This window comes from Protopterus annectens, chromosome 3.part1 (genome assembly GCF_019279795.1).
Source record: "Protopterus annectens isolate FY-2018-M chromosome 3.part1, PAN1.0, whole genome shotgun sequence".
NCBI lineage: Eukaryota > Metazoa > Chordata > Ceratodontiformes > Protopteridae > Protopterus > Protopterus annectens.
This window is the reverse complement of record NC_056732.1, coordinates 1,673,174,530-1,673,199,529: the sequence shown is the minus strand read 5'-3', so window position 1 is coordinate 1,673,199,529 and position 25,000 is coordinate 1,673,174,530. Positions and strand designations below refer to the sequence as shown.

General features: G+C 40.5%; 1 protein-coding gene across 4 annotated transcripts in view; it reads right to left on the bottom strand.

Annotated features, from left to right (window-relative positions):
• Nucleotides 1–25,000, bottom strand: part of HGH1 (HGH1 homolog) — a 272,644-nt gene that overhangs the window by 100,768 nt on the left and 146,876 nt on the right. For all 4 annotated transcript variants that reach the window (XM_044067701.1, XM_044067702.1, XM_044067703.1 and 1 more), the window contains exons 3-4: nt 18,978–19,078; nt 14,336–14,434 (exon numbers count right to left, since the gene is read on the bottom strand). In XM_044067701.1, coding sequence (XP_043923636.1) covers nt 14,336–14,434; nt 18,978–19,078 — 200 coding nt within the window. The remainder of the gene's footprint in view (nt 1–14,335; nt 14,435–18,977; nt 19,079–25,000) is intronic.

The window sequence follows — 25,000 nt, the reverse complement described above, 5'->3', positions numbered from 1 at the left end:
TTGGTGGAAAATAAGGTATGGTTCCACAGCCATGAGAGCTTGCAACTCTGACACCCTTCTGGCAGAAGTCAATGCTAATAAAATAGCTGTCTTCCAAGATAAAAACTTGATATCCGAAGCAGCAGCAGGCTCAAAGGGAGGTAAAGTAAGTTTTTCCAAAACATAATTAAGATCCCAAGCAGGAACAGGAGTAGTTCTAGGAGGTCTTAAATTCTTAGCCCCTCTCAAGAATTGCCTCACCAGCTGATGAGAGAAGATGGGGGGATCAGTGTTGTAATGAGCTGAGATTGCAGAAGCATGGATTTTAATGGAAGAAAAAGAGAGGCCTTTAAGCAAAAGGTCAGAGAGGTAAAGTAAAATGGAAGAAATGTCGGGTAAAAGAGGATCAGAACCTCGATCCCGCATCCAAATACAAAATCTTTTCCATTTAGAAGCATAAGATTTTCTAGTGCTTGGGTGCCTAGCTTCTAAGAGAACATCCAAAACTTGTTTGGGAAAAGCAGAAGGAATCAAAGGCCCTTGTAGTGCCAAGCTGCCAGGCAAAGAGTCTTGATTTGAGAGTGTAGCATCTGACCCTGATGCTGGGACAGAAGAGAAGGAAACAGAGGCAGAATCCATGGAGGTTCCAAGAACAGGTGTCTCAAAGTTGGATACCAAAACTGCCAAGGCCAATTTGGAGCTATCAAAATGATAATTTTGGGTTTGTCCTGTTTTATTTTCAGTAACACCCGAGGCAGAAGAGGAAGAGGAGGGAAGGCGTATCCCGAAAGATTCCTCCAGCTGAAAGACAGGGCATCCACTTTCCAAGCTGTTTTGTGGAAGGACCTGGTGCAAAAGAGAGGCAGCTGATGATTGAGATGGGATGCAAACAGATCTATCCGAGGGCAACCCCAAACTTTCGTAATCCTGCTGAATAAGTTGGGGTCTAGCATCCATTCGTGAGGATCCAAAAGATTTCTGCTTAGGCTGTCTGCTAAGAGATTCTGTTTTCCTGGAATGAATTGAGCTTGAAGATGCAGATTCAGATTTAGAGCTGTGTCCCATAAACTCATGGCTAGTCTGCAAAGGGGGTATGAGTGAGAGCCTCCCTGCTTGTTTATATACTACATGACTGTGGTATTGTCTGTGCGAATCAGATGATGTCCTGGCTGCAAAAGATTCTGGAAGGCTAGAAGAGCATTTTGGACTGCCAACATTTCCTTCAAGTTGATGTGCCAGGGAAGATGCTTCTTTGTCCAACAGCCCTGCTGGCAATTGTTTAGGTAATGAGCTCCCCAAGCATAATCCGAGGCGTCTGTGGTTATGATCCGAGCAGGATGAGGTAGACGAAAGGGATTCCCTTCGTTTAAAGCACAAGCCCTGGACCACCAAAGGAACTCCTTTTGGAGGCAGGGAATCAGAGGTATCATAGTTTCCAGGCTGTGGTAATGCTGAGACCATACACTCTTTAGGTACCATTGAAGTTTTCTCATATGAAGCCTTGCATTTGGAATCAACAGGATGCAAGAAGCCATGTAGCCCAGAGCCTGCAGGAATTTCCTTGCAGTGAGCTGAGTTAAAGTAGCCAAGGTCTTGAAAATTGAAGCCAGCTGTACTTGTTTTTCTGGAGTAAGGAAGGCCCTTTGTAAGTTTGTGTTTAGAAGAGCTCCCAAAAAGATCATTTGTTGAGAGGGGATCAAATGTGACTTTTTTGTGTTCACTGAAAATCCCAGTAGTAGGAGAAGACGCTGAACAAACTGCAGATGTTGAAGTACAAGATTCTTGCTGTCCGCCTGAATAAGGCAGTCGTCCAGGTAGGGGTAAATTTGAATTCCTTGGAGTCTGCAATAAGCTACTACTGGAGCCAGACACTTGGTAAAGACTCTGGGCGCAGTAGATAAGCCAAAGGGCAGTACAGAGAATTGAAAGCGTCTCGAACCTGCCTTGAATCTGAGGTACTTTCTGCGTTCCTGTCTGATGGGAATGTGTAAATAGGCTTCCTTCAAGTCCAATGTCACCATCCAAGTATCCTGGGAGAGCATGGGAAGAAGTTGTTGCAGAGTAAGCATCTTGAATTTTGGAATCTCCAGAAAGGTATTTAACACTGAGAGGTCCAGAATAGGTCTCCATGAGTTTTGTTTCCTTGGGACCAGAAATAGTCTGGAGTAAAAACCTTTTCCCATCTCTGGAAGTGGAACAGGTTCTATGGCTTTCATGGCCAATAAGGCGTCCACTTGATTTAAGGCCTCTGACCATTGATGTTTTGGCAGATCCGGCCAGCCCGAAGACCTTGGCAGAGTATGAAAGTCACTGGGAACTGCTGCTGTACAAATACTGTAAAATGTTTATTAAAACACAAAACAAACCAAAAAAGTATCAAAGTGAGCGCTTTCGGGCTAAGCCCTTCTTCAGATAAAGTGCTTCTCACAAACATCACATTTTAAAATAAACATACACCAATCACTCTTCAGTAAAAATCCCCACCCTGTTTTAATTGTTAGCTGAAACTAACAAGTCATCATTAAAAACACTCTTACTTAATAAAAAGTACGCCTACTTTTAAGTGTTGGCTTCAGAGGCACCATATCATTCAGCCCAGGTTGAATATGGGCTGTTAAATCTAAAATCCACTTTGATTCTATGGTTTCTGTCTTTAACCTAATATCACCCCCTCTCTTATTAATGAATACATTGGCTATCACCCTAAATTTAAATCTATGTGTAGGATTATCCTTTACATGATTATATAGCGCATTGTGCTCATCACAGTTCCTAATTGACGAAATGTGCTGTAGTATCCTGACCTTAAGCATATTGTTGGTTTTACCAACATAATATCCTGAGCATGACGTGCAATCAGCCAAATACACCACATTAATGGTCCTACAGGTAGCTCTCCCTTTAAAATAAAAACTCTTCCCTGTGGAAGGATGTACAAACACCGTCTCCCTATTAATATGATCACAAGCCTTACAGCCCCCACATGGGACAGTACCCAGCGACCTAGGTAGGCATGTGACCTCATTGTTTCCCCTATCGTGACAGAGTATATCCTTCAGGTTCTTATTTCTCTTATAACTAAATTGTGGAAAGTCCCCTACTATATCACTCAAGTTTCTGTCACTAGTGATGGTGTTCCAATTCCTCTTGATGATGTCACACACCCCTTTGACATTACTGCCATATGTTAGTGTTATCCTAGGTATAGTTTCCTTCTTCCTACCTTTCATCCGGTGACCATTGTGATTACTATAATTACTTCCTAGGTTTGTTGTAACATCAAGCCATGGTCTATATTTGCCTTGCCTGTTCGCAGTACCTCTTGCTACTGCTGTTTCCACTAGCTCACATCTATACCCTCTTTCTTGGAAACATTCTTTTAAGTCATCTATCTCTCTCTCAAAATGTTCATCCTGTCGACTGATCCTAGAGATCCTGCCAACCTGCCCCTCCACTATGTTGGAAAAGGTATATCTAGGGTGCATGCTGTCAAATGAGAGCAGGCTATTAATTTGAACACAAGTTTTCAATACATAGAATTACTTTTGACTTTTTTCCTACCAGAGACTGAGGAATTGAAACGGGAGGTGTTTAACATAAGGCAGAAATTGTCCAAAGAGTTCCGTGAGCCGTATCATGAATCTCGGCTGGAACAGCTACATCGAGGGCTCATGGACAATGATGAGAAACTAAAAACTACGAAGATGGGAAAGCTGAAAAGGGATTATGAAGATTTCTCGAGGGGCAACATCTTCGTGTGGCCGAAGAATACCCCTAGGGCTTCGAACGCTACTTGGAGGGCACAGAGACCCAGTGGAGTATCTACAACAACAGGAGAACGACGCAGACGATTGACGTCGAACAGGGAGACACGTTCAGTAACAACAGTCCCAGTTGACGTCGCATCAGATGAGCGGTCTGTGGCTAGAGAAGACATCACAGCTGTTGATGGCGTTGCAGGGATCCTGAGCTCAGCACAACAATCGACGCTGGTTAGTGCCAGTGTTTTAGGAAATAAAAGCACAGAACCATCTAGGCTTGAGGAGACAGCAGACGTTGGGTGTGACAAGGGAAGCCCTATTGAGGAAGGGATAACAACAAGAACAGGGGAAGGAGTCCCTTTGTTAAACCTACAGAATGCCACAGATGAAGCCATTGGCTCCTTGGACTTACAATCCTGTTCAGGAGGTTTGGGAGCGCGTCCGAAAATGGCTCCAGGACAGAATTATTTTTTGGGCATGCTGCCTACGAATGTGAGGTAGAAGGGTCCATGGAAGCGGTCGCGGAGCGACGACAGGGACTCAGTGAACAAGAGGAGAACTTTGAATTGACTGCAAGTAATTCTGTTTATGATATTGTATTTAATTTATCTAAATATGTACCGAGTGAAGCTGAAATTTATGTTTTAAACAAAGGGATGACGTTTGTACCAAGCAAAGCTTGTATATATAGCGATGTAGTATTGGATTTGATGTTGTATTGTCGAAGGGTTATGCTGAACAAAATCTATGGAGGGACACAGGGTCCTAGTGTGGGCCTACGTCAGCCTAGTAGTTATGTTCCACCTTTTTCACCCGCACTTAGTTTATTCATTAATAAATGTGAAAATGACTTGTTTTTGTTTATGCAAGAAAAAGGAAAAGATCGTTTTTACAATCTGAACCCTGAGCAAAGACGGGCCCTAGAGAATCTTAGTAAGAACAAAAACTTAACAATAAAGATAGCAGATAAAGGAGGGGCTGGTATAACTGAAATTATCTGGATTGTTGGCAGACAAAGATGTACATCATCTATTGAACCCAGTAGAGGTCAGGAATATTGTTAGTAAGGTACATGGACAGATTAAATGGTTGTATACTAACATGTATATCACTCAAGACCTCATGGAATTCTTTCATGTGGATAAACCAGTCATTCCTGTGTTCAAGGCCCTACCCAAGGTGCACAAATCATTGACAGACCTACCCCTTAGACCCATAGTTCGGGAAGGGGGTGGGTCACGGAGCATTTGTCAATATGGTTGGAGTGCACACTTAGACCTTACGTAGATCGTATGAACAATGTTCTGAAGGACACTGCACATTTCCTTAGAGTTTTGGGTGAAATGAACAGGGAAGGTAGCCAGGAGGGCGCTATGTTGGTAAGCCTAGATGTAAATAGTTTGTTCACAGTAATAGGCAATGAGTATGGTATAGCAGCCTGTGTAGGGGTTCTGAAGGATGTGGGTGTTGTAGAGAAAGAACTTTTTCTCATAGAAGAGTCACTGAAACTGGTCTTGGAGAATAACATCTTCTTGAGCAATGGATCAGTGTTTAGGCAAGTACAGGGGGTAGCCATGGGTACCCCCTGTGCAAATTCCTATGCCAACCTAGTTCTCTCCTTCTGGGAAAAGAAACATGTTTTGAACCACAGAGATTGGAGTCCACATATAGGGGTTTATCTACGTTTTGTAGACGATATCTTTATTGCCTGGAAGGGGGGTGAACAAAGGCTAAATACTTTTATGGAATATCTACACTCTACCACATCCTTCTTGAAGTTTGATATCAAGAGCTCATGTGAGGCTCTGGACTTCTTGGATGTCACAGTAGAACTTACACCCGTAGGCTTTAGTTCCAGATTGTATCGAAAAGAGAGTTGGAAGAATTCTTTGCTCTCATTTGACAGCATGCACCCTAGGTATACCTTTTCCAACATAGTGGAGGGGCAGGTTGGCAGGATCTCTAGGATCAGTCGACAGGATGAACATTTTGAGAGAGAGATAGATGACTTAAAAGAATGTTTCCAAAAAAGAGGGTATAGATGTGAGCTAGTGGAAACAGCAGTAGCAAGAGGTACTGCGAACAGGCAAGGCAAATATAGACCATGGCTTGATGTTACAACAAACCTAGGAAGTAATTATAGTAATCACAATGGTCACCGGATGAAAGGTAGGAAGAAGGAAACTATACCTAGGATAACACTAACATATGGCAGTAATGTCAAAGGGGTGTGTGACATCATCAAGAGGAATTGGAACATCATCACTAGTGACAGAAACTTGAGTGATATAGTAGGGGACTTTCCACAATTTAGTTATAAGAGAAATAAGAACCTGAAGGATATACTCTGTCACGATAGGGGAAACAATGAGGTCACATGCCTACCTAGGTCGCTGGGTACTGTCCCATGTGGGGCTGTAAGGCTTGTGATCATATTAATAGGGAGACAGTGTTTGTACATCCTTCCACAGGGAAGAGTTTTCATTTTAAAGGAGAGCTACCTGTAGGACCATTAATGTGGTGTATTTGGCTGATTGCACATCATGCTCAGGATATTATGTTGGTAAAACCAACAATATGCTTAAGGTCAGGATACTACAGCACATTTCGTCAATTAGGAACTGTGATGAGCACAATGCGCTATATAATCATGTAAAGGATAATCCTACACATAGATTTAAATTTAGGGTGATAGCCAATGTATTCATTAATAAGAGAGGGGGTGATATTAGGTTAAAGACAGAAACCATAGAATCAAAGTGGATTTTAGATTTAACAGCCCATATTCAACCTGGGCTGAATGATATGGTGCCTCTGAAGCCAACACTTAAAAGTAGGCGTACTTTTTATTAAGTAAGAGTGTTTTTAATGATGACTTGTTAGTTTCAGCTAACAATTAAAACAGGGTGGGGTTTTTTACTGAAGAGTGATTGGTGTATGTTTATTTTAAAATGTGATGTTTGTGAGAAGCACTTTGTCTGAAGAAGGGCTTAGCCCGAAAGCGCTCACTTTGATACTTTTTGGTTTGTTTTGTGTTTTAATAAACATTTTACAGTATTTGTACAGCAGCAGTTCCCAGTGACGTTTTTGGTTTGCTGATTTATTTCTTTGCTGAACTGGGATTTGGCTAAGCACTAGCTTTATTCTTTTTGGATTTTCAGAGTATGAAAGTGGAATTTGTAGCCTCTTAAAATCACGTCTAAAACCCATTTGTCCTGGGAAATAAGAGTCCAATTTTGGTAGAAAAGAGAAAGTTTTCCTCCGAGAGGGGCTTCCAAGCAAGGAGGACCTGTAGCCCAACGGAGAGAGTCATTGGATCTGCTTCTTTTGTGATTGAGGTCTGTCTTCTCCCCTTCTAGGTGAAGAAGCAGTCCATTTTCTGGACCTGTAAGAGGCCTGAGCCTGCCCCCAACCTCTGGAGAGTCTATATCTTCCCCTTTGAGGCCTGTCAGACGTGGGAAGAGACCAATTTTTGGAGGGCCAATTTCTAGAAAATCTAGGAGGCTGAACTTGTAAAAAATCTTTAACAGTCTGCATAGATTTTGCTTTTTCTTCCATCTTTTTAATAACCTCCTCAGCCTTGGATCCAAATAAAACATCATGCTGAACATGGGCATCTAACAGTTTAGCCTTAACCTGTTCTGGTAAATTCTGCTCACGAAGCCAAGCATGTCTCCTTATAACAGTACCAGAGGCTGCGGCCCTGCAAGAAGCTTCTAAGGCATCAAAACCACAATGTAAACTATGTTTGCTAACTTGTTCAGTTGCATGCAATACATCCTGTAATTCCTTGTCCTCTGCACATACAGGAAAGGTAGAGAGCTTTTGCTTTAGAACAGACAAAAGAAATTGCTGATACCTGAACATGTGAAACTGGCAATTTAAAGCTCTAATAGAAAGGGTAGCAGAAGTGTAAACCTTTTTGCCCCACCTGTCCAAGGCACGAGAATCCTTTTCAGAGGGGATAGGATTTTTAGATGAAGCGGCCTTAGCAGCCCTAGAACCCTGAGAAATGGTTTCAGGATCAGCAGAAAGCTTCTTAAATAAGAATTGATGGGAGTCAGGGACTCTGTAAAATCTATCAGGCTTAGAAGAAGCAGGCGGCAAGGAATCAGGATTTAGGTTAGCTTCAGAAAAAGCATCATCCACAATATCAAGTACAGGAGGAATAGCCAAAGGTCTGTGTTGAGGGAGAAGGAGAAATTCCCCAAGTCTTTTCTTGGAAGCAGAGTAATCCTGACCTTCCCAATGAAAATGCTCCCTCATCTCATGTAAGGTTTCCCCAAAAGAAAAATCTTCAGGGGGAGAAGCAGAGGGAATAGAGTCCTCTGTATCAGAATCCTCATAAGGAGGAAAAGAATAATCCTGGTCAGAGGAAGAGACAGAAGACACAGAAGCCTGATCAGAAGAATCATAAGGAATATCCTGTCTAGGCCTTTTTTCTGGAGGAGGGTGAGAACCCCTAATCATTGTAAGTAAATCTTCAGCCATCCGAAGTAATTGCTTCTGGGACTTGGGAGCTGTATCCGAGGAAGCTTGTGAAGAAACCCTTGGTTTAACAGGAGTCTTTGACTTTGCCTTTGTCTTTGTAGAAATAGTGATATTAGAAGGCCTGAAAACCCTCAGAAGCCGGTACCTGCACAGCGGTTCCGGACCCATCTGAAGGAGCGACGTCTGAAGGTCCTGCAGCAGTTAAAATACTAGGCCTAGAAGGCTCCCCATGGGAGTCCGTGTCGGCCATCGGTTCCGAAGTGGCGGACGACAGGGGCTGCAAAAGCGCCTCACTGACGACCGCCGAACCCGAAGCTGGCTCCGGCTGCAAAATATCATGTTTGGACCTCGGAGGCCTATCCTTGTCTTTGCGTTTCTTTTGAATTCTGGTTGTCGGTAAAGTATCCGACGACATCCTATAATTGAATCGTCTACCGAAATAATTCAAGGTCCAATCGTACCTACACTTGATAGTGCGAGAATTAAGCCTGGCACAGAACCGACAGCAAGAAACGTCGCGGTCAGGGCCTAAGCAAGGTAGACAGTAAGAGTGGAAATCTTTATGAGGTATTTGTTTTCCACACGATATACAATTATTAACTTTTTCTGACATCGGAGGAGCAAGAAAAAAGTTTCCCCAACGGGGTACTTAGCTTGAGAAGAGAAGTAGAAAACTTTGGACCGAAGACAAATCAAAGCACGTTGTCTGAAAACGCCAACCAACTACTTGCGAGCTGCTTTCCACCGCACGGCAAGAAAGACTGGAGAAGATGGCGTCGGCTGTCAGCTTTATACCTCTGCGTTCTGACGTCAGGGTTCTTGCTGGTACAGCTGACGCCAGACGCAGACTTTGGGATTCTGGCCGACCTCGGGCTGCCTGCCGGCAGGATCACCCTACAGTTATGACTGCAACAGTGAAACACGAAGAACATCAGCGAAGAGGATGACCGACAAGTCGTAATCCCGACAGTGTAAACACTGACAGGGGTAACTTGTAAGCGCAACCCAGTAAGTGAGAGATAGTAAGGGAGTTAGGGTGCGGGTAATGTAAGTGTGCGATAGTGAGGGAATTAGGTAAGTGTGCGGTAGTGTCGGACCTTAGGGTTAGGGTTTGGGTTAAGGTTAGTGCATCCATAGTTTTGTGTAAGATGTAGTGTAGGTTTTTAGGTTGTTGGTGTGCTTTTGTTGTGTGTGTGTTGTGTGTAACAGTGAACTTTTTGTTTTGTTAAGTGTCAGGACTGCGGTTTGACGAGCATGTGAACTTTCGTATTTTTGAGGTTTCGTTGTTCTGGCGTCTGTGTTTTGAGTGTCGATCTTCCGAGCTGTCGGTCTAACGTAGGGAACCCATATATATTAATTTATCCACACACACACACACACACACACACACGTGTGTATACATATTGTATACTCTCACGTACAAACAGAAATATATACACATACCCCAAAACTTAAGGGGATGGAGGAGACAGCAGCTATTACAACAGTGATCATTCAAACATCTACTGTTATTGTAAGTTTACTTACACAACTGTACTGTGTTCATCATATTGATCACTGCTGCATTAGGCTTTAGCTACATGGTAGATTACCCTAGCTTACAACATTTTGGAGATGGAGGGTGAATGGTTCAGGATCCCTTGCAGAATGGTCCTAGCAAAGACTGATCCAGAACTAGAGAAGGAATCAGAGAGTCAAAGAAACTTTACTGTCATTTAGAACCACACAAGTGCAGCCTAAATGAAATTACAAATGTCAGCTCATGAGAGAAACGCAGTGCAAATAATACAGATACAGCAGTATCTGATAATAACATAAGAAAGAAAACAGCACGTATGACATGCAAGAGGTAGTTCACATTACATAAACACACTCAAAACCCATTATCCAATAATAAAGAGTAAATACCCACCACCAAACCCTATCACCATTAAGATAGAGAATAAACAGATACTAGTGAATAGCAGCTGTTTAGTTACTGTATTGCACTTGTTAACCTCAGATGTGACTCAGTATAGCCATCATATTGTGTAATAGTAATATTGGCGGTAACTGCTCAGAGCAGCAGGATTAAATAAAAAAGAGGCTTCAATCTATCAGGTATTATGATCAGTGTCTGTATTAGTAAGTCTCACAGCTGTAGAATACAAACTACTCCTGAATCTGGTAGTTCTACAGCAGAAGCTGTAGTACCTCCTTCGAAACGCAAGTTGCGAGAACCAGTTGTGGGCCAGATGGGTCGAATCGGCTAGTATGTTGTATGTTCTCTTTCTTGCTCTTGTAAAGCTAAGCTCCTGAATAGAAGGGAGGTTTGTGCCCATGATTTTCTCATCCACCCTTACCACCCCTTCTCTGTAATTTCTTCTCAGCAACTGTGCAATTGCTGAACCATGCTATCAAGTTGCTAGTGAGGATGCTATTGATAGCTCCCCTGCAAAACGTGGTAAGAGCAGACAGTAGCAGTCTGGTCTTTTTGAGTTTTCTCAGGAGGTGACACCTCTGTTGAGCCTTCTTGACTATATAGTTGGAATTAACAGTCCAGAAGTCATCTGAGATGTGAAGGCTCAGGAACGTGGTTGTTCTGACTTTCTCTACTACCTCCCTTTTGATAGTGAGTGGTTGGTGAACTGTTGCCTTTCTTCTGAAGTCCATAATCATTTATTTGATCTTAACATTCGGGTCCAGATTGATTACCTGTTGTGACAGGAACAGAGAGTCACCTCATCCTTGCAGTTAAATTCATCCCCACCCCTAATGAGACCCACAACTGTGGTATCATCAGCAAATTTTATAATATGATTTCAGTTATGTTTTGCAGTACAGTCATGAGTGAGAATGATGAAGAACAAGGGGCTGAGTATACAACCTTGGGGAACACCAGTATTCAGGATTATGCATTGAGAGGTGTTCCCAGCGCATGTCCAGAGACAGAGAGACAGAGACAGTATATATATATATATATATATATATATATATATAGATATATATAGATATATATATCTATGTATATATATATATATATATATATATATATATATATATATATATATATATATATATATACACATACACACACACACATTTTATATATATATATATATATATATATATATATATATATATGTGTGTGTGTGTGTGTGTGTGTGTGTGTGTGTGTGTGTGTGTGTGTGTGTGGGTATAAAGTTAAATGAAAATAGTGGCAAAACATACCGTGAATAAAAACAGCATTTGAGATGGGACTGAAAGGAGAATGAATAAAGGCAGCTATATAAACACAGCACACACAATTTTTCAGCTGGCTTTAGTTTACTGACAGATTAGCTCCTGCTAACAGTTTGTACTTGCTCATTTGTTAAACACAAGGGTGGACCGACATATGTTTATATATTTAAGCCGTTGCTATTATAAGTATAATACCAGAGTAAGCACTTAAATCAATAACTTGACAAATGTACTGAATGGACACTATAAGAAATAAATCAGAAGAGGTTAAAAAGACTGAACAGAGACTGGAAATGAAATTTATAAAGGAACAGTGTGTAGATAACTGGATGGCTCCCAAGTATGTCACAGTGTCTAAAAGGTTCTTGAGGGCTCCCGAGTATGCCACAATGTCTAGAAGGTTTTGGAATTTTGCTTGGAAGTGTTTGAACAAGTATTTTATGCCCTAAATAAACTTCAGAGAATACTTCCTCATATATATGAGAGAGAGAGCAAATAATGCAGGCATGACAGGAGAGAGACAGGCAACGTGTAACTTGTTTTTTGGGAAATTAACGAGTTGGCAGATTTAAAAAATTTCCTACAGAGTATTTGTCAGAAATGTTGAAGAAGAAAACGGTTGTAACGAAGGAAAATAATCTTACAAGCTGGGATATTGGATCTGAATGGCCTAGACATAGTAAGGCCTTACTAAGTTTAATGCTACTGCCGGACAAAAAAAAAAATACACAAGTAACAGAAAATGGAAATTCAAAAGTTAAAGCTAAACCAATCATAACTGAAGTATTGAAAATTTTAAAGGAGATAAAAACACTACGGATGGAATACTTAGAAAAGGGAAGAGCAAATTACACAAAAATAAATGCAATTTTTAGGAATGATACGGAAAATAAGGTTCAGGAGGAGGAGTGAAATGCAAGTAAAGACAAGAATTCACAATTTATATAATGAAGTGAATAAAAACTGTTAAAAAGAAAACATTCATGTATACTGCATTAAAACAACAATAGAAATGTTAATGTTTTTTTCCTTTTCTATTATCATACGTCTACTCACATCACCTTTTAAAAAAATACTATGCTTAATGAATATGTTTGACCCTAAAAAAGTAACATGACAACGGCACAAATTATTATAAAGTACCATCACAAAAATAAAGAAAAATGTAGGGCTTCAGTAAATTTTGAACGGAGAAGATTTTACTGTAACTGCAGTTTATTCTAGTGTCTCGCCTAAAAAAGCTTTCTAGCTAGTGAGACTTGTCCAGCTTCTAAAGTATGATAGAACTTACTGGAATACAGTTACACTAAGTGACAAAATTCAGGAGAGGTTCATCTGTCACTAAATGAGAATGAATCATTATGGTAAGCCACCAAACCAGGACAGAAGAATCTACTGCAGTCAGGTAAATGTACACAGACAACAGCCTCATCTTCATATCTCAACATTTCACATATTTATTTACATCTCTCTCTCATAAGCCCTATGATAACACATGAAGGACCCACAGAGATGTGTTTTAAGAGTTCCCACTGGCAAAAGCATCTACCTCAGCTAAACTAAAGGAAGCTCGTAACACAGGCTGAAGCTCTGAGGAGTAATATGCAAATCTGATGAAGCAAAATAGAAACCAGGCACAGAGCATCAGAAAAATGATTAGCCAAGTTACTCTATGTAACCATCATAGTCATTCAATATCACTATCTATAACTCTGGCTCAGAAAGTTCTGAAAGAGAGTCTCTGAGCCAATTCACAATGTCAAATAAATAAATAAATACATACATACATAAATTAAATAAGAAATAAAATGTGGCATTAAAGAGCAGCTACTATTGTGACTAGTTACGTCTAAAGTTCAATACATATATAAAGTGAAAATTGTCTTTGTTCCAAGTCGGACTTTCCCAGTAAACAAATGTTAAATAAAAATAAAATGAAATGCCAAATGGCATTATGACAAACAGAAACCAGAGAAACTCCAAAAGCCAAAAAACAAGGCAAACATTCTATACAGGAAGCCCCCCCCACAGCCACCACACTCCCCTGCTAACTATATATACCAACTCTGACACTGCACTATATCAGGGAAAATGGAAATTCCCTGACCCCGCTGTACCGATCCAAGTCCAAGGAAGTCTTTGTTCCACTGTATTCAGCATTCATCAGACCTAATACTGAGTGCAATGCCCCCTCTGCTATGTACCTAACCAGGCATATCCAACAATTGTAATGTCCACAGAGGTTCCTCACTAAATGAATACAGGGCATAAGTAAAATGTCCTATGCAGACCACCTCAAGGTCCTATCCCTGTATTCTGTCTCCTACAGGCTTTTGAAGGGAGATCTATGCTTGGCATATAGTGCATTGTCAGACCACACACTGATGAACCTCCTGCATATCCACAAAACAAACAGTACCAGAATTACCCGTTCTAAAGACTTAAACGTCGCCTGTGATATAAAAAGGACCTGCTGGACAGATAGGTAATGTATTCCAGAGACTACCCCATCTATGGCAGAGGCTCCCCATCCATGTGAAGCAGAATTCCTCCCTAACCCAATTCAAGTGCAACTTGGACAATTGGATGGGAAACCAGACATTCATCCCTATTTGGCACCTAAGTCTATAATGGACACAGGCAACCTGTAAATGATTCACCTCCCAGGTCCATGCATACACTTATCAAGAATCAGAATTTGTCAGAGATTTGGGATGCATGGCTAGGCTTAAAAAGGCTCTTGTGGTCATTAGCCTAGTAAACACCTATGAACTGCAATCTTGTTGACTTTTCTGTTTTCAATATTTTCTGTTCAGTGTGATGCTGCTCAGCATTTTGGCCATTCAGCCCCCCCCCCCAAACTGTTCTTCCAGATCACTTACCTTCCATTTCTTCTTCGGTAAACTCTTCTGGACCAGCCAAGGGTAGCAATAAAAAAGGCAGCACATCTACAGAATCGCCTAGCAGCCACTCATGGTATGCTAAAAAAGAAAAACAAACTAGTTACATCCAAGTACAGGCCATACATATACTTTGCCATTGAAATGTTAACACTAATGCTGAATCAGCAGACATTTTTACCATACCCCTCCCCCCATGTATCATGCATGGTAAGAATAATTTTTGCTTAGAGTACTCATAGGGATGCATACAGAGCTTCCGAGAAGAGTTTCTCAGATTTAGCCTGCGTTTGTCTTCAGAGCTGTTAACTATTTTAGTAGCCAATTAGGATACCCATCAAAACACATTCTCAGCTAATGTGAGACAAAATGAGATTACAGCCATGTATATATTAAAAAAAGTTGAGTTGGGTGGCCTACTAAGGGATGAAGTCCTTTTCACCTGATTTGGAAAAAAAAATTATAGAGCTGAACCACACCTGGCCCTTGATTTGAGACTTTTCCAGGACTTGTGCTTTGAACTTTCTGGTCTCCAAAACTCCTGCTTTCATCCAGCCAACCTCTTTACTGCACTTCTAGAACCTTTCATACTTACAGGAGAGGCTGGAACTTCTTTTATGCGCATTGCAGTTCTCCCCTGTGCAAGGCTGAGCTGCAATGTGCAATGATATCCGTTATGAATACGTGCACTCATGGCAGAGCTGCACATGGTGCAATGAACCAGCCCAGGCACTCTTTTTCAGTGTGTTCATCTTTTGGCCTACATTACAAAGCACTCCAACAGCTGAATGTCCCCTTACTTGCCCAGTCACCCTCATCATAGGGCAAAAAACAAGAGGGGAAATATCCACAAATCCTAGCCCTAGGATGGATAGATCTATTCTTCCACTTTCAAGTGGGGCTGAATGGGTGACAAGCATTCACCAGAAATCGGGAGAGGATCTAATCACTTGTGAAAGCACATTCTGGAGGCAACAGGTGTTGGAGCCCCATCACCTGACAGTTGCAGCAGTGTTTACAGCATTTGCTCATCCAGGTAGTAGTAACGGTATTTGCACACATACTGAGCTATCACCTTGACAGTCGAAGAAAACGTACAAAAATAGTATCGTTGACTTGCTAGGTACGGACTGCAAGACTTTTTCTACAACTACAGTCAAGATCAAAATCTTCAATTCTTGAAAGGTACAAGCAACAGAAAATAATTAATTATTACAGCAGCTATGAGAGCTCTTCCTGATCTTGCCATGGCAGAGAAGGTGCAAGCACCCCCACTGCAAGGATGAGAGAAATGGCATGGCCAGCAGAAGAGGAAGTCCAAACACCTCAAGTGCAAGGAAGAGACAAATGTCATTGGCAGCAGAAGAGAAGATGCAAGCACCCCAAGTACAAAGATGAGCAAAGGAAAAGAAACAGGATTTTTTCTTTGCATTCTCAGCTGAGCTAATGGCTACCCTCTGCAGCAGACTTCTATTACCTAATCAAATTCTCCCTCTCATCACTTGCAATGTCTTTCATAATTAACTGTATTGCTCTCCAAGTAATCTGTATAGAAGCACAATCTTTCTTCTGGGCTTCCTGCAAAATCAGTTAAACTATTAATTTCACGTTACCACTACAAACCTTACTCCTCAAAGTATGTACCATTTACCATTGCCTCCTCGGTCCTACTTTTCAGATGGTCTGTAAAATGTTATCACACATTAACCAAGATCTGGGCAGGTATCTTGCTTATTTATTTTTTCAAAAAGACATACCTTACTTGCAAGGCTAAACCTGCCAAAAGCACTCTTACTTACTTTAGAAGTAGCCTTCCTGATTTATACTGTTGCTGCCCAGGTGTCTGTGCCCCAAAAGGCTTCACCAATTCTATCAAACTTGATAACTAATTTTACTTATTTTCATTTTGATAACCAGGTTAGGTGGACTAGTTACCAGACCTTTTTAGCCACAACCCCAGACCTCTGAGGCAGCAAGACAGCAGAACACATAAATGACTGTAATACCAGAGATGAGCACTGAAGTACATATAAGTCTTAAAACTACAGAATAAGAACAGGAATGTATGTACAAATTTTCACCAGAGGAATAAAATACATAATTACAATATAATAAAATCCTCCAAAGCTAGTTATGAAAACAAAATTGCCACTGACTCTAAAGACAACCACAAAGCATTCTATAGCTATGTCAAGAATCTCAATGGCAACACTCAGATCTGCTCCGAGTTACAGCACAATGGCACTAAATATACAGAACCAACTGATATTGCCAACATCCTGGCAGATAGGTTCAGTGCTAACTTTACCCCCCTGTCATCCCCTAGAGGGCCCATCTCTATACCAGAAGAATGAAAAGTTCCTTTAATCATGGCTGCACGGGTAAAAAAACACACTATCCAAAGCCAAGAACACAGCATCCATGGGACCTGACGACATCCCAGGCGGTGTTCTAAATGAACTACAGAACGAACTGGCACCCCACCTAAGTACCATGTTCAATCATAGCCTCACCTCAGGATATGTGCCCACTGAATGGCACACAGCGACAGTTATCCCACTCGACAAAGGGGGAGCCACCACAGACCCCGGAAACTACCGCCCCAGCCTAACGAGCCTGGTCTGCAAGGCTATGGAACGTATCATCATGTAATTTATAAACAATGACATTAGTAATCTCCAAACTCAGGACCCTACCCAGTTTGGGTTTGTAAAAGGCAGATCATGTCTCCTAAACATGATAGACTTCTTTGAAGCAGTCACCATAGCCGTAGATGAGGGTAAGGTGGTTCACACAGCCTATCTAGATCTCGCCAAGGCTTTCGACACCATCCCCCACTCTGGAATTATGGATAAACTCACTAAACTAGGCATAAATCCCTATGTCACAAGATGGGTTGCCAACTGGCTCACTGACAGAACCCACACTGTGAAAGTAGCAGACTCCAAATCCAACTTCAGACCAGTGACAAGTGGAGTACCACAGGGTTCAGAGTCCTAGGTCCTCTCCTGTTTTATCTACTTCTCTGAAGTACAGGCCAACACAGAAGGTCTTTGGCTAACTAAGTTCGCAGATGACTGCAAACTAGGAGCCATAATCAAAACTCCAAAAGATGTGGACATCCTACAAAAGGGCCTCGCTGAGAAAGATGCCTGGTGTCAAAGCCATGGCCTCAAGCTCAATGCCAAAAAATGCATTGTCATCCCTTTTGGTAAAAACTCAGTACCCATGAACTACCACATAGGTGGTAGTCTACTTAACACCGAAAGTGTGATAAGAGACCTTAGGACACAGGTGGAAAGTAGTCTCTCCTTTGATAATCACATCGCCACAGTAGTCAGGAAATCCTTCTACGTGGCACACCTCATCACAAAAGGTTTGTCATCCAGGAAAAAAGAGGTCATTGTTCCCCTCTACTAGTCACTCATTAGACCCATTATAGAGTACAATGCTCCTTTTGGTATGTACCTCATAAGACATCTACAACAACTGGAAAGGCCACAGAAATACCTCACAAAGAGGATTACTGGCTTCAAAGAGATGCCGTATGCAGACCATCTTAAAAAACTGCAGCTTTACTCCATTGCATATCTCCTACTCAGAGGCAATCTCTGCCTAACACACAAAGCTATGCCAAACCCAGAGCTTTTAGACATGCTCCACTTAAAGAAATCCCAATCCCTACGAGCTGCACGGTCTAGGGACCTAAACCTCATCACCACAATAAACAGAACATGCTGGAGGGATAGATTCCTGCCCCAAAGACTTCCCATACTCTGGAACACACTACCTATCTATATCAAACAAAGCTCCTCATTAGCACTCTTCAAGAAAAATCTTGATGATTGGATGGGAGATAGGAAATTCACCCCGGGGATCACTTCTGTGGCTCTGCTCGACAGTGGCACAGGAAAATAATTTTCTTGGGTGGCGAAAGCCAGGGTACCTTTGGCTAGGCTTATACAGGCCCTAGGGCCAATAGCCTAGTGCCTACCTATGAACCTATAATACATTCTCTGACATTCAATAAAAGATCAACATGCGAAAGAAATTATTATATGCTTAATCCAACTGACTGGAATCAAGGATGATGACTTTTTCATGGTTAACCCTAATGGAATTGATTTGTTCTCTAAAAGGGACTATTAGAGACTCGAAATACAGTTTCACAACATAAATCTAATTATAACAAATTTTAAAAATATGAAAACACATTTTACCACCCAAGATGCTTATCAAACACAAAATGTTAAAAGTCTAAAAGCTTTTCTTTCCAAACTATTTCTGTAAGCAGACAATACAACTCATTAACCAGTGTAGAATAACTTTTTGCCCTCATTACTACAAGTGCTAATCTTAATTAGCAGCTTAGCTAATATTAGTCCTGCCTAGATAGTACAAAAAAAAAAAGAAAACAGTGAAACAATCACTGCTGCAAAGCCAGTTTCTACTACTCTCAATCCCCAAACCATACTGACAAACCAAACCAAACCAACAAAAGCAATTTTAGTGCAAATGAAAATAAAAAATGTTAACAGAATGAACTGAAGACGATCGCCAACAGACTAAAAACCCTGGCAATTTCCAAGTACAACAGCAGTTTCTGTGACTTAAGATCACTTACCATAATCAAAGCAGCAGTTTTTGATAGTGCCTACAACACCACCCCTTCGGATGATTGAACCTTCATACTGAGTATAGGGCAACAGCCTTTGAACCACACATCTGCAGAGGGGGTTAGAAAAAGAAAATTAATATCACATTCAGGACATGCTACAATCTCTATAAAAATGGACCTACTCATTCAGATCGATAGTTGTGGTTAAGTTTATAACTGCTGTATATAGTCTGAAGAGGGCTGAAAATTAATATCACATTCAGGACATGCTACAATCTCTATAAAAATGGACCTACTCATTCAGATCGATAGTTGTGGTTAAGTTTATAACTGCTGTATATAGTCTGAAGAGGGCTGTTCTTGTCAACAGTAGGACACAGTCCCAAACTACCCCTCCTGGGTAGTCACCTTCAAAAGGAATATACCTCAAGTGACTGCAGTCCTGAAGGAGGACCTAGACTTAAAGATCTCATGCAACCCAGAGTATCCTGCTGACATTTTAAGTAAAGCCCAAGTAGCTGCTATACAACTATCATTTAAGGATGTACTTTTGAAAATGTGTGGCATGTAGCCACTACACTGAAAGAGCTCTAGGTCCTGAAGACAAAGCATGTTTTTTTAACAATTTTAATAACTTCAAAAACAAGCATTAACGTGGGTTTACAATAGGACATACAGTATGCATAATCTGTCTACTGTAACCAAAGACATAACAATTACACATAGTGTACTAGTGAGAACTCATAAAAGGAAAAGAAAGAATACAAACCTTTCCAGTAATATTTTTACAATTTCAAAACATCTCGGGTTTATGACTGAACAAATCTCTGAAGGAAATTTCACATTTTCAATGTAGTTGGCTCAAACTGAACTTTACGATTATATCACACACCAGCATCGAAAGCCATCTCAAATGTCAAAATATTAATAACAAATATGATAGTATCAATAATACTTTTTACTCATTATAGACAGCACATGATTCTAATGAATACTTCAATATGGTGAAGCATTTGGCAAATGAACAATTCATTCCACTCAAAACATTATACTGCACAGACTTACAAAGGTAAAATGTCTGTTTTTGTATCCAAATTTAATACAACTAGTCACAATATGGATGAATAGTGTTAATAACTTCGGATTCAACTTTCTTATTAAAAAAAAGATAAGAACGTGTGAAATCTTTCCTTAATAATTTGGCTCTCTGCACATAAAATCAAAGCTATCTGTGGACATCCGTGCAATACAGTAAATATTTGCCTGTGTTAAACGATAGTTAAACTAAAAGAAAGACTGAGGGGTGTGGCTCAGTGACTAAATTGGACATAAAAGACTAGTTTGTAATAACATTCAATCCTTGTGAAACAATCAAGTATGGAGTACTGATAGATAACACTAGCAATTCAAAACTCTTCTAGTTGAGACAATGGCCACCAGAACAGTGTGTTCCATGACAAACATCTCATGTTGTCAGTAGCTTCTGGTTCAAAAGACTTCTCCAAAACAACATGTAAATTCCATGTTAGAATATGATCTTTGAGAGGTCAGAAAAGGAAAATCTCCCACAAAAACATGTTACATACCTTCAAAGATGCTAACAATTTAGAACTTTGATAAAAATAAAAAAGTGGCAGGAAGCTGTCCCTTTACGGATAAATAACTTAATCCTGTGTCAAAAATGTGAGAAATGTAGTCTAGTTTGCAGGAAATTGAGTTATGAAAGGATCTACATATTTTCATGTAGCTCAAACAGAAAAATGTGTGCACTAACTCTTGCAAAATTTTTCTAATATTAGGCATCTAGGCAGAGGCGATTATATGGGATTCCTTGCGGGATATGAAGAGTCCCCTGCCATTGATGGAACTGGAGTAACCATGCATTTTACACAAGGGGAGTACTGACCTAGGTAACACTTGCCAGAAAGATGGGATCTGAAGGACCTCAGACAAAAAGGATTCCCCAGCAGAAATGACATGAGCAGAGAAACCATACTTGCTTGGGCCACAAAAAGGCTATGAAAATGACACTGTGTTTGCTCTGTCTGGCTCTCTGAATGAAATTTAGAATAAAGAAACTGAAGAATGTAAAAGTACTGGGGACATTTCTGGACAAAACCATCCCTGGGATTTTCCTACAGACAAGGAATCAGGGGAAAAGAATCTGCTGCACTTAATGTTGAGCAGGATGCAAAGAAGTCATGGCAAAGCTTCTCCCAATGACTGAAGAGCATTCTTGTTACTGATTCACTGAAGGATCACTACTGATGCATTAGTAATCAGCCCTTTCTGGGAAAGAATTTTCTTTCCCAGTAATGTGACTGGCAATCAGATGGTATACCTTTTACACTGGCCATTTATATACTCTCAACACTTCTTCACCCAAGAAGGGGGGGGAGCAGTTGGATGCGAGCACCCCTCCCCCCACCAAATGTTACATACATACCATATCACTACAATGTTGTCAGTCAAGATGGTTAAAGCACCTTTGGGCAGAGAGTCCTGAAAAGTTTAAAATGTGAGATAGGCTGCACTCACCTCCAGAATAAAGAAGTGAAAACTGCCCTATGATTGTGACCATACCTTGGACAGTCTGCCCCTGACAATGTCCTCACCTCACTCAAAGGCAAAGGCATCTGCAGTGGCCTCCACTATGGATGGCAGTGAGAATTTGATACAGACTACCAATAGTTAGGTTTGGAGTAAGAATCCACCATCTGCAGTTCCTGGATATCTTTATCAGATAGCAGATACTGCAACATAAGTCAACAATGAACTTAAGTCCACTGTAAAATTCTCATGTACAACCTGGAAAAAGAACCACGTAAATAAAATTGACAACACTAAACCCAATGATCTCAAACATAATATCTCTGTGACTGTCTGACAACCAATAATTTCAGATGTCATGTACTGTAATGGAAAGATGTCATCTGAGGGAAGATGGGTTCTGCAGCATAGTGTGCCCAGGGAGAATTCCATATAGATCAGCTTTTTGACAGACCTAAAACTGGGACTTCAGAATGTTCAAATTTCCAAAAGATGGAAGGACCTCAGCAGAAATTCACAGAAATTGCTTTGCTCCATGGTGAAGCAGCTAGAAACCAGTCTCACATAACTTGCAGAGAAATTGTCTGTCTGCATAACATACCACAGACGAGAGAAATATGTCCTGCTGTCAACATTATATGGGTAATTAGTCCTGCTGATGTCAGAAGCTCATCAGCAGCTGTGAAAAAGACCGACAGGTGTGAAACTGCTTTCCACCGTCTTTACAGAAGAGAGGAAGAGAACTTGCATTGACTCACATCTGCTCTAATGTAGTCATGCTTAACTAGGTATACTGATACTATTTATAAGGTCTTTTACGCCTTCGAGTGACATCCTTTCAGAGGAGGATACACATCTGGTGCACAGACCCTTGGGAAGAGACATCTTCCACTGACTGAGTTGGTCATTACACAAGTGGAGTACATGAGCATTTTCTAGTCAAAAAAAGAAAAGTAACAATTGACAGCAACCATGATATACAGCTGCATTTACTTTAGATTACATGTGCTAAGTGCTCTTCAATTAAGACATTAGGAAAAGAAAATCTGAAGTACTTCAACTATCTACCTATATAAATAAATGAATGAAAGGAAGTAAAAATCTTTCTACTGCTGGCACTGGGGAACAAAATTACTTTCAAATCCTTTTCTTTCCTTTCAACTAGCAGCTGTCACTTATACATGAAACTGCAAGGATCCCTCACAGCAGCAATAGTTTTAATACCAGAAGGAAAAGTGTAGGGAGAGGGGACTGTCAATTCATCTTAGACTACAAAACGATACATTGAACAAGGAAGGCCTGTAATTTAGCTACAGTTTTGGTTGCAGCTGTGCAACTCCTTAGTATACTGTAAAACAAGCCCTGAAAAACGCACAAATGAGGGCCATTCAAGAAGTAAAGGAAAGTGATCCGATGTTGTCAATCTTCATTTTATCTTTGACAGATGTATCCGGTTCCAAAAACTCTCGAGCTTCACCTCTACCCAAAATCCCTCTCTCACAATTACTCCAGATCTCATTTGCCGCTTTTCCAAAATGGTCACGTTTTGCCAGTGCTCTCAAGTTTTCTTAGGTTTAGGTAAATTTCCATTGTTATTTCTTAGAGATTTCCCTCCTTAGTTTTTCTCTGTATTTGATACTCTACCCTCTAGTTTAATACTTACTCTCTCGCTCTTCTTTCTTACACGTTCGTGTAACTGTAAATATCAGTGATATTCTTTGCCCGTACACCTTGGCATATTTCTGTAGCTATTATCATTGATACTTTAAGTGAAAGAAAAGAAAGGGGAAAAACTTAAAAAAAAAAAAAAAAAAAAAAGGAAAAAAATTTTCTTCTCTCTCAAGCTTGTGTGTGATGGACTATTTTCCAGCCATAATTTTTGGACATGTCTGAGAAAGGTAAGGCCCCTTCTGCTTTTAAAAAATACCAGAAGTGTGGCCACAAAATCCCGTCTTCTGATTTTCATTCCCTTTGCACTCATTGTTTGGGTCCGGTTCACTTACAAGAGGACTGCAGCATTTGTAATGGGTTCAGTCATCAAGCCCTAGAGACAAAATAAATTCATTTTGAAGGATTCGATTCCCTCCGCCTTCAGTGAAGTCTTTTCTACTGCAGACAAAGCCAAAAACTAACATTTCCTTCCCCTCGCCCTCATCTTCTGTGGACAAAGGAAGAAAGAGGAGTGTAGGCACTCCGGAGACCAGCAGCTCCAACACACAAGTGATTTAATGTTCAAACACAGCAAAAGGAACACGCATCCACAAATAAACACTGATAAAAACACTTCCCCTTATGTTTTTGTCTCATAGAACTTAATCAGATGGGCAAAGACATCATAGTTACCTAGTTAAATAACTTCTCCTGTTTGAATAGACCAATGACATCAGTGATTCAATTAGTTACCAAGATACAGAGTGGATTCTAAACTGCATGTGACAGTCTAGCACCATCTGGTGGACAAATAATAAAACACATGAAAATGTATATAAAATCAAGAATTCACTTAAATAAATAAACCAGGATGAAATAACATGAATATACATAAAAAAATGTAAAACTATCACAAGTTTGCAGACCTGAGCTTGAGTACAGGTTTTAAAGACACCATATCAGTAAGTCCTGAATTGTTGGCAAGCATCCATAACTAATTGCCAATATAGTTCCCTGTATTTGAGTCTGGTCTCCCATGGCCCACCCCTGGGGTGTATAGGGACCACCTCTATCACGAAAAATTGATACTCTGCTTTTGGACATGCCTGAAGATGTTTGTACAGGGCGTTATTATATTTTTCTTCCTTAAATCATAAAGGTGTTCATACATTCCTCGTTTTAACCTCCTTTCCGTCTTACCCACATAGGAGGAGTCACATGCCCCACACAAAACAATATATACCACACCTGTGGTATTACAATTTGCATACCCTCTAGTAGTTATATACTTGTTTCTACGTTTTAAATATAACATGTCCCCAGTCCGTATGTACTTACATTGGGTACAACTTCCACACGTGTGTACCTTTTTTGTTACTAATGAGCGTTCCGAAATTGTTATAATGGGAACCTCCCATCCAAAATATTTTTGATATTTCGTCCTTTTTTGTACACACATTTAAGTGGCTTGTCAAATACACAATTTACATCTGATAAGGCTGCAAATTTTTCCCCTTCATTTGCCTTATCTGATTCAACAACCCTGGATTCTGAACCAAGTGCCAGACGTTCGGTCCCATCCAGACACTCTGAACCTCAAGCTGACAAGAGTGGTTCCTCCAATCCCATTAGTTGCCAGGTGTCTAAATATGTCTTCCCCAGTACTCCACAATCTCTTGTCTGCTCATAAACCTTCCACTCAAACTGTACTCTAGAAAATGGAAGAGATTTACCATTTGGGCCCATGAAAAACAAATTAATCCCTTTTCTGCTTCTATACAGCATATGTTAGACTTTTTAGTCTCTCATTTTCATACTGGAGCTTCCTC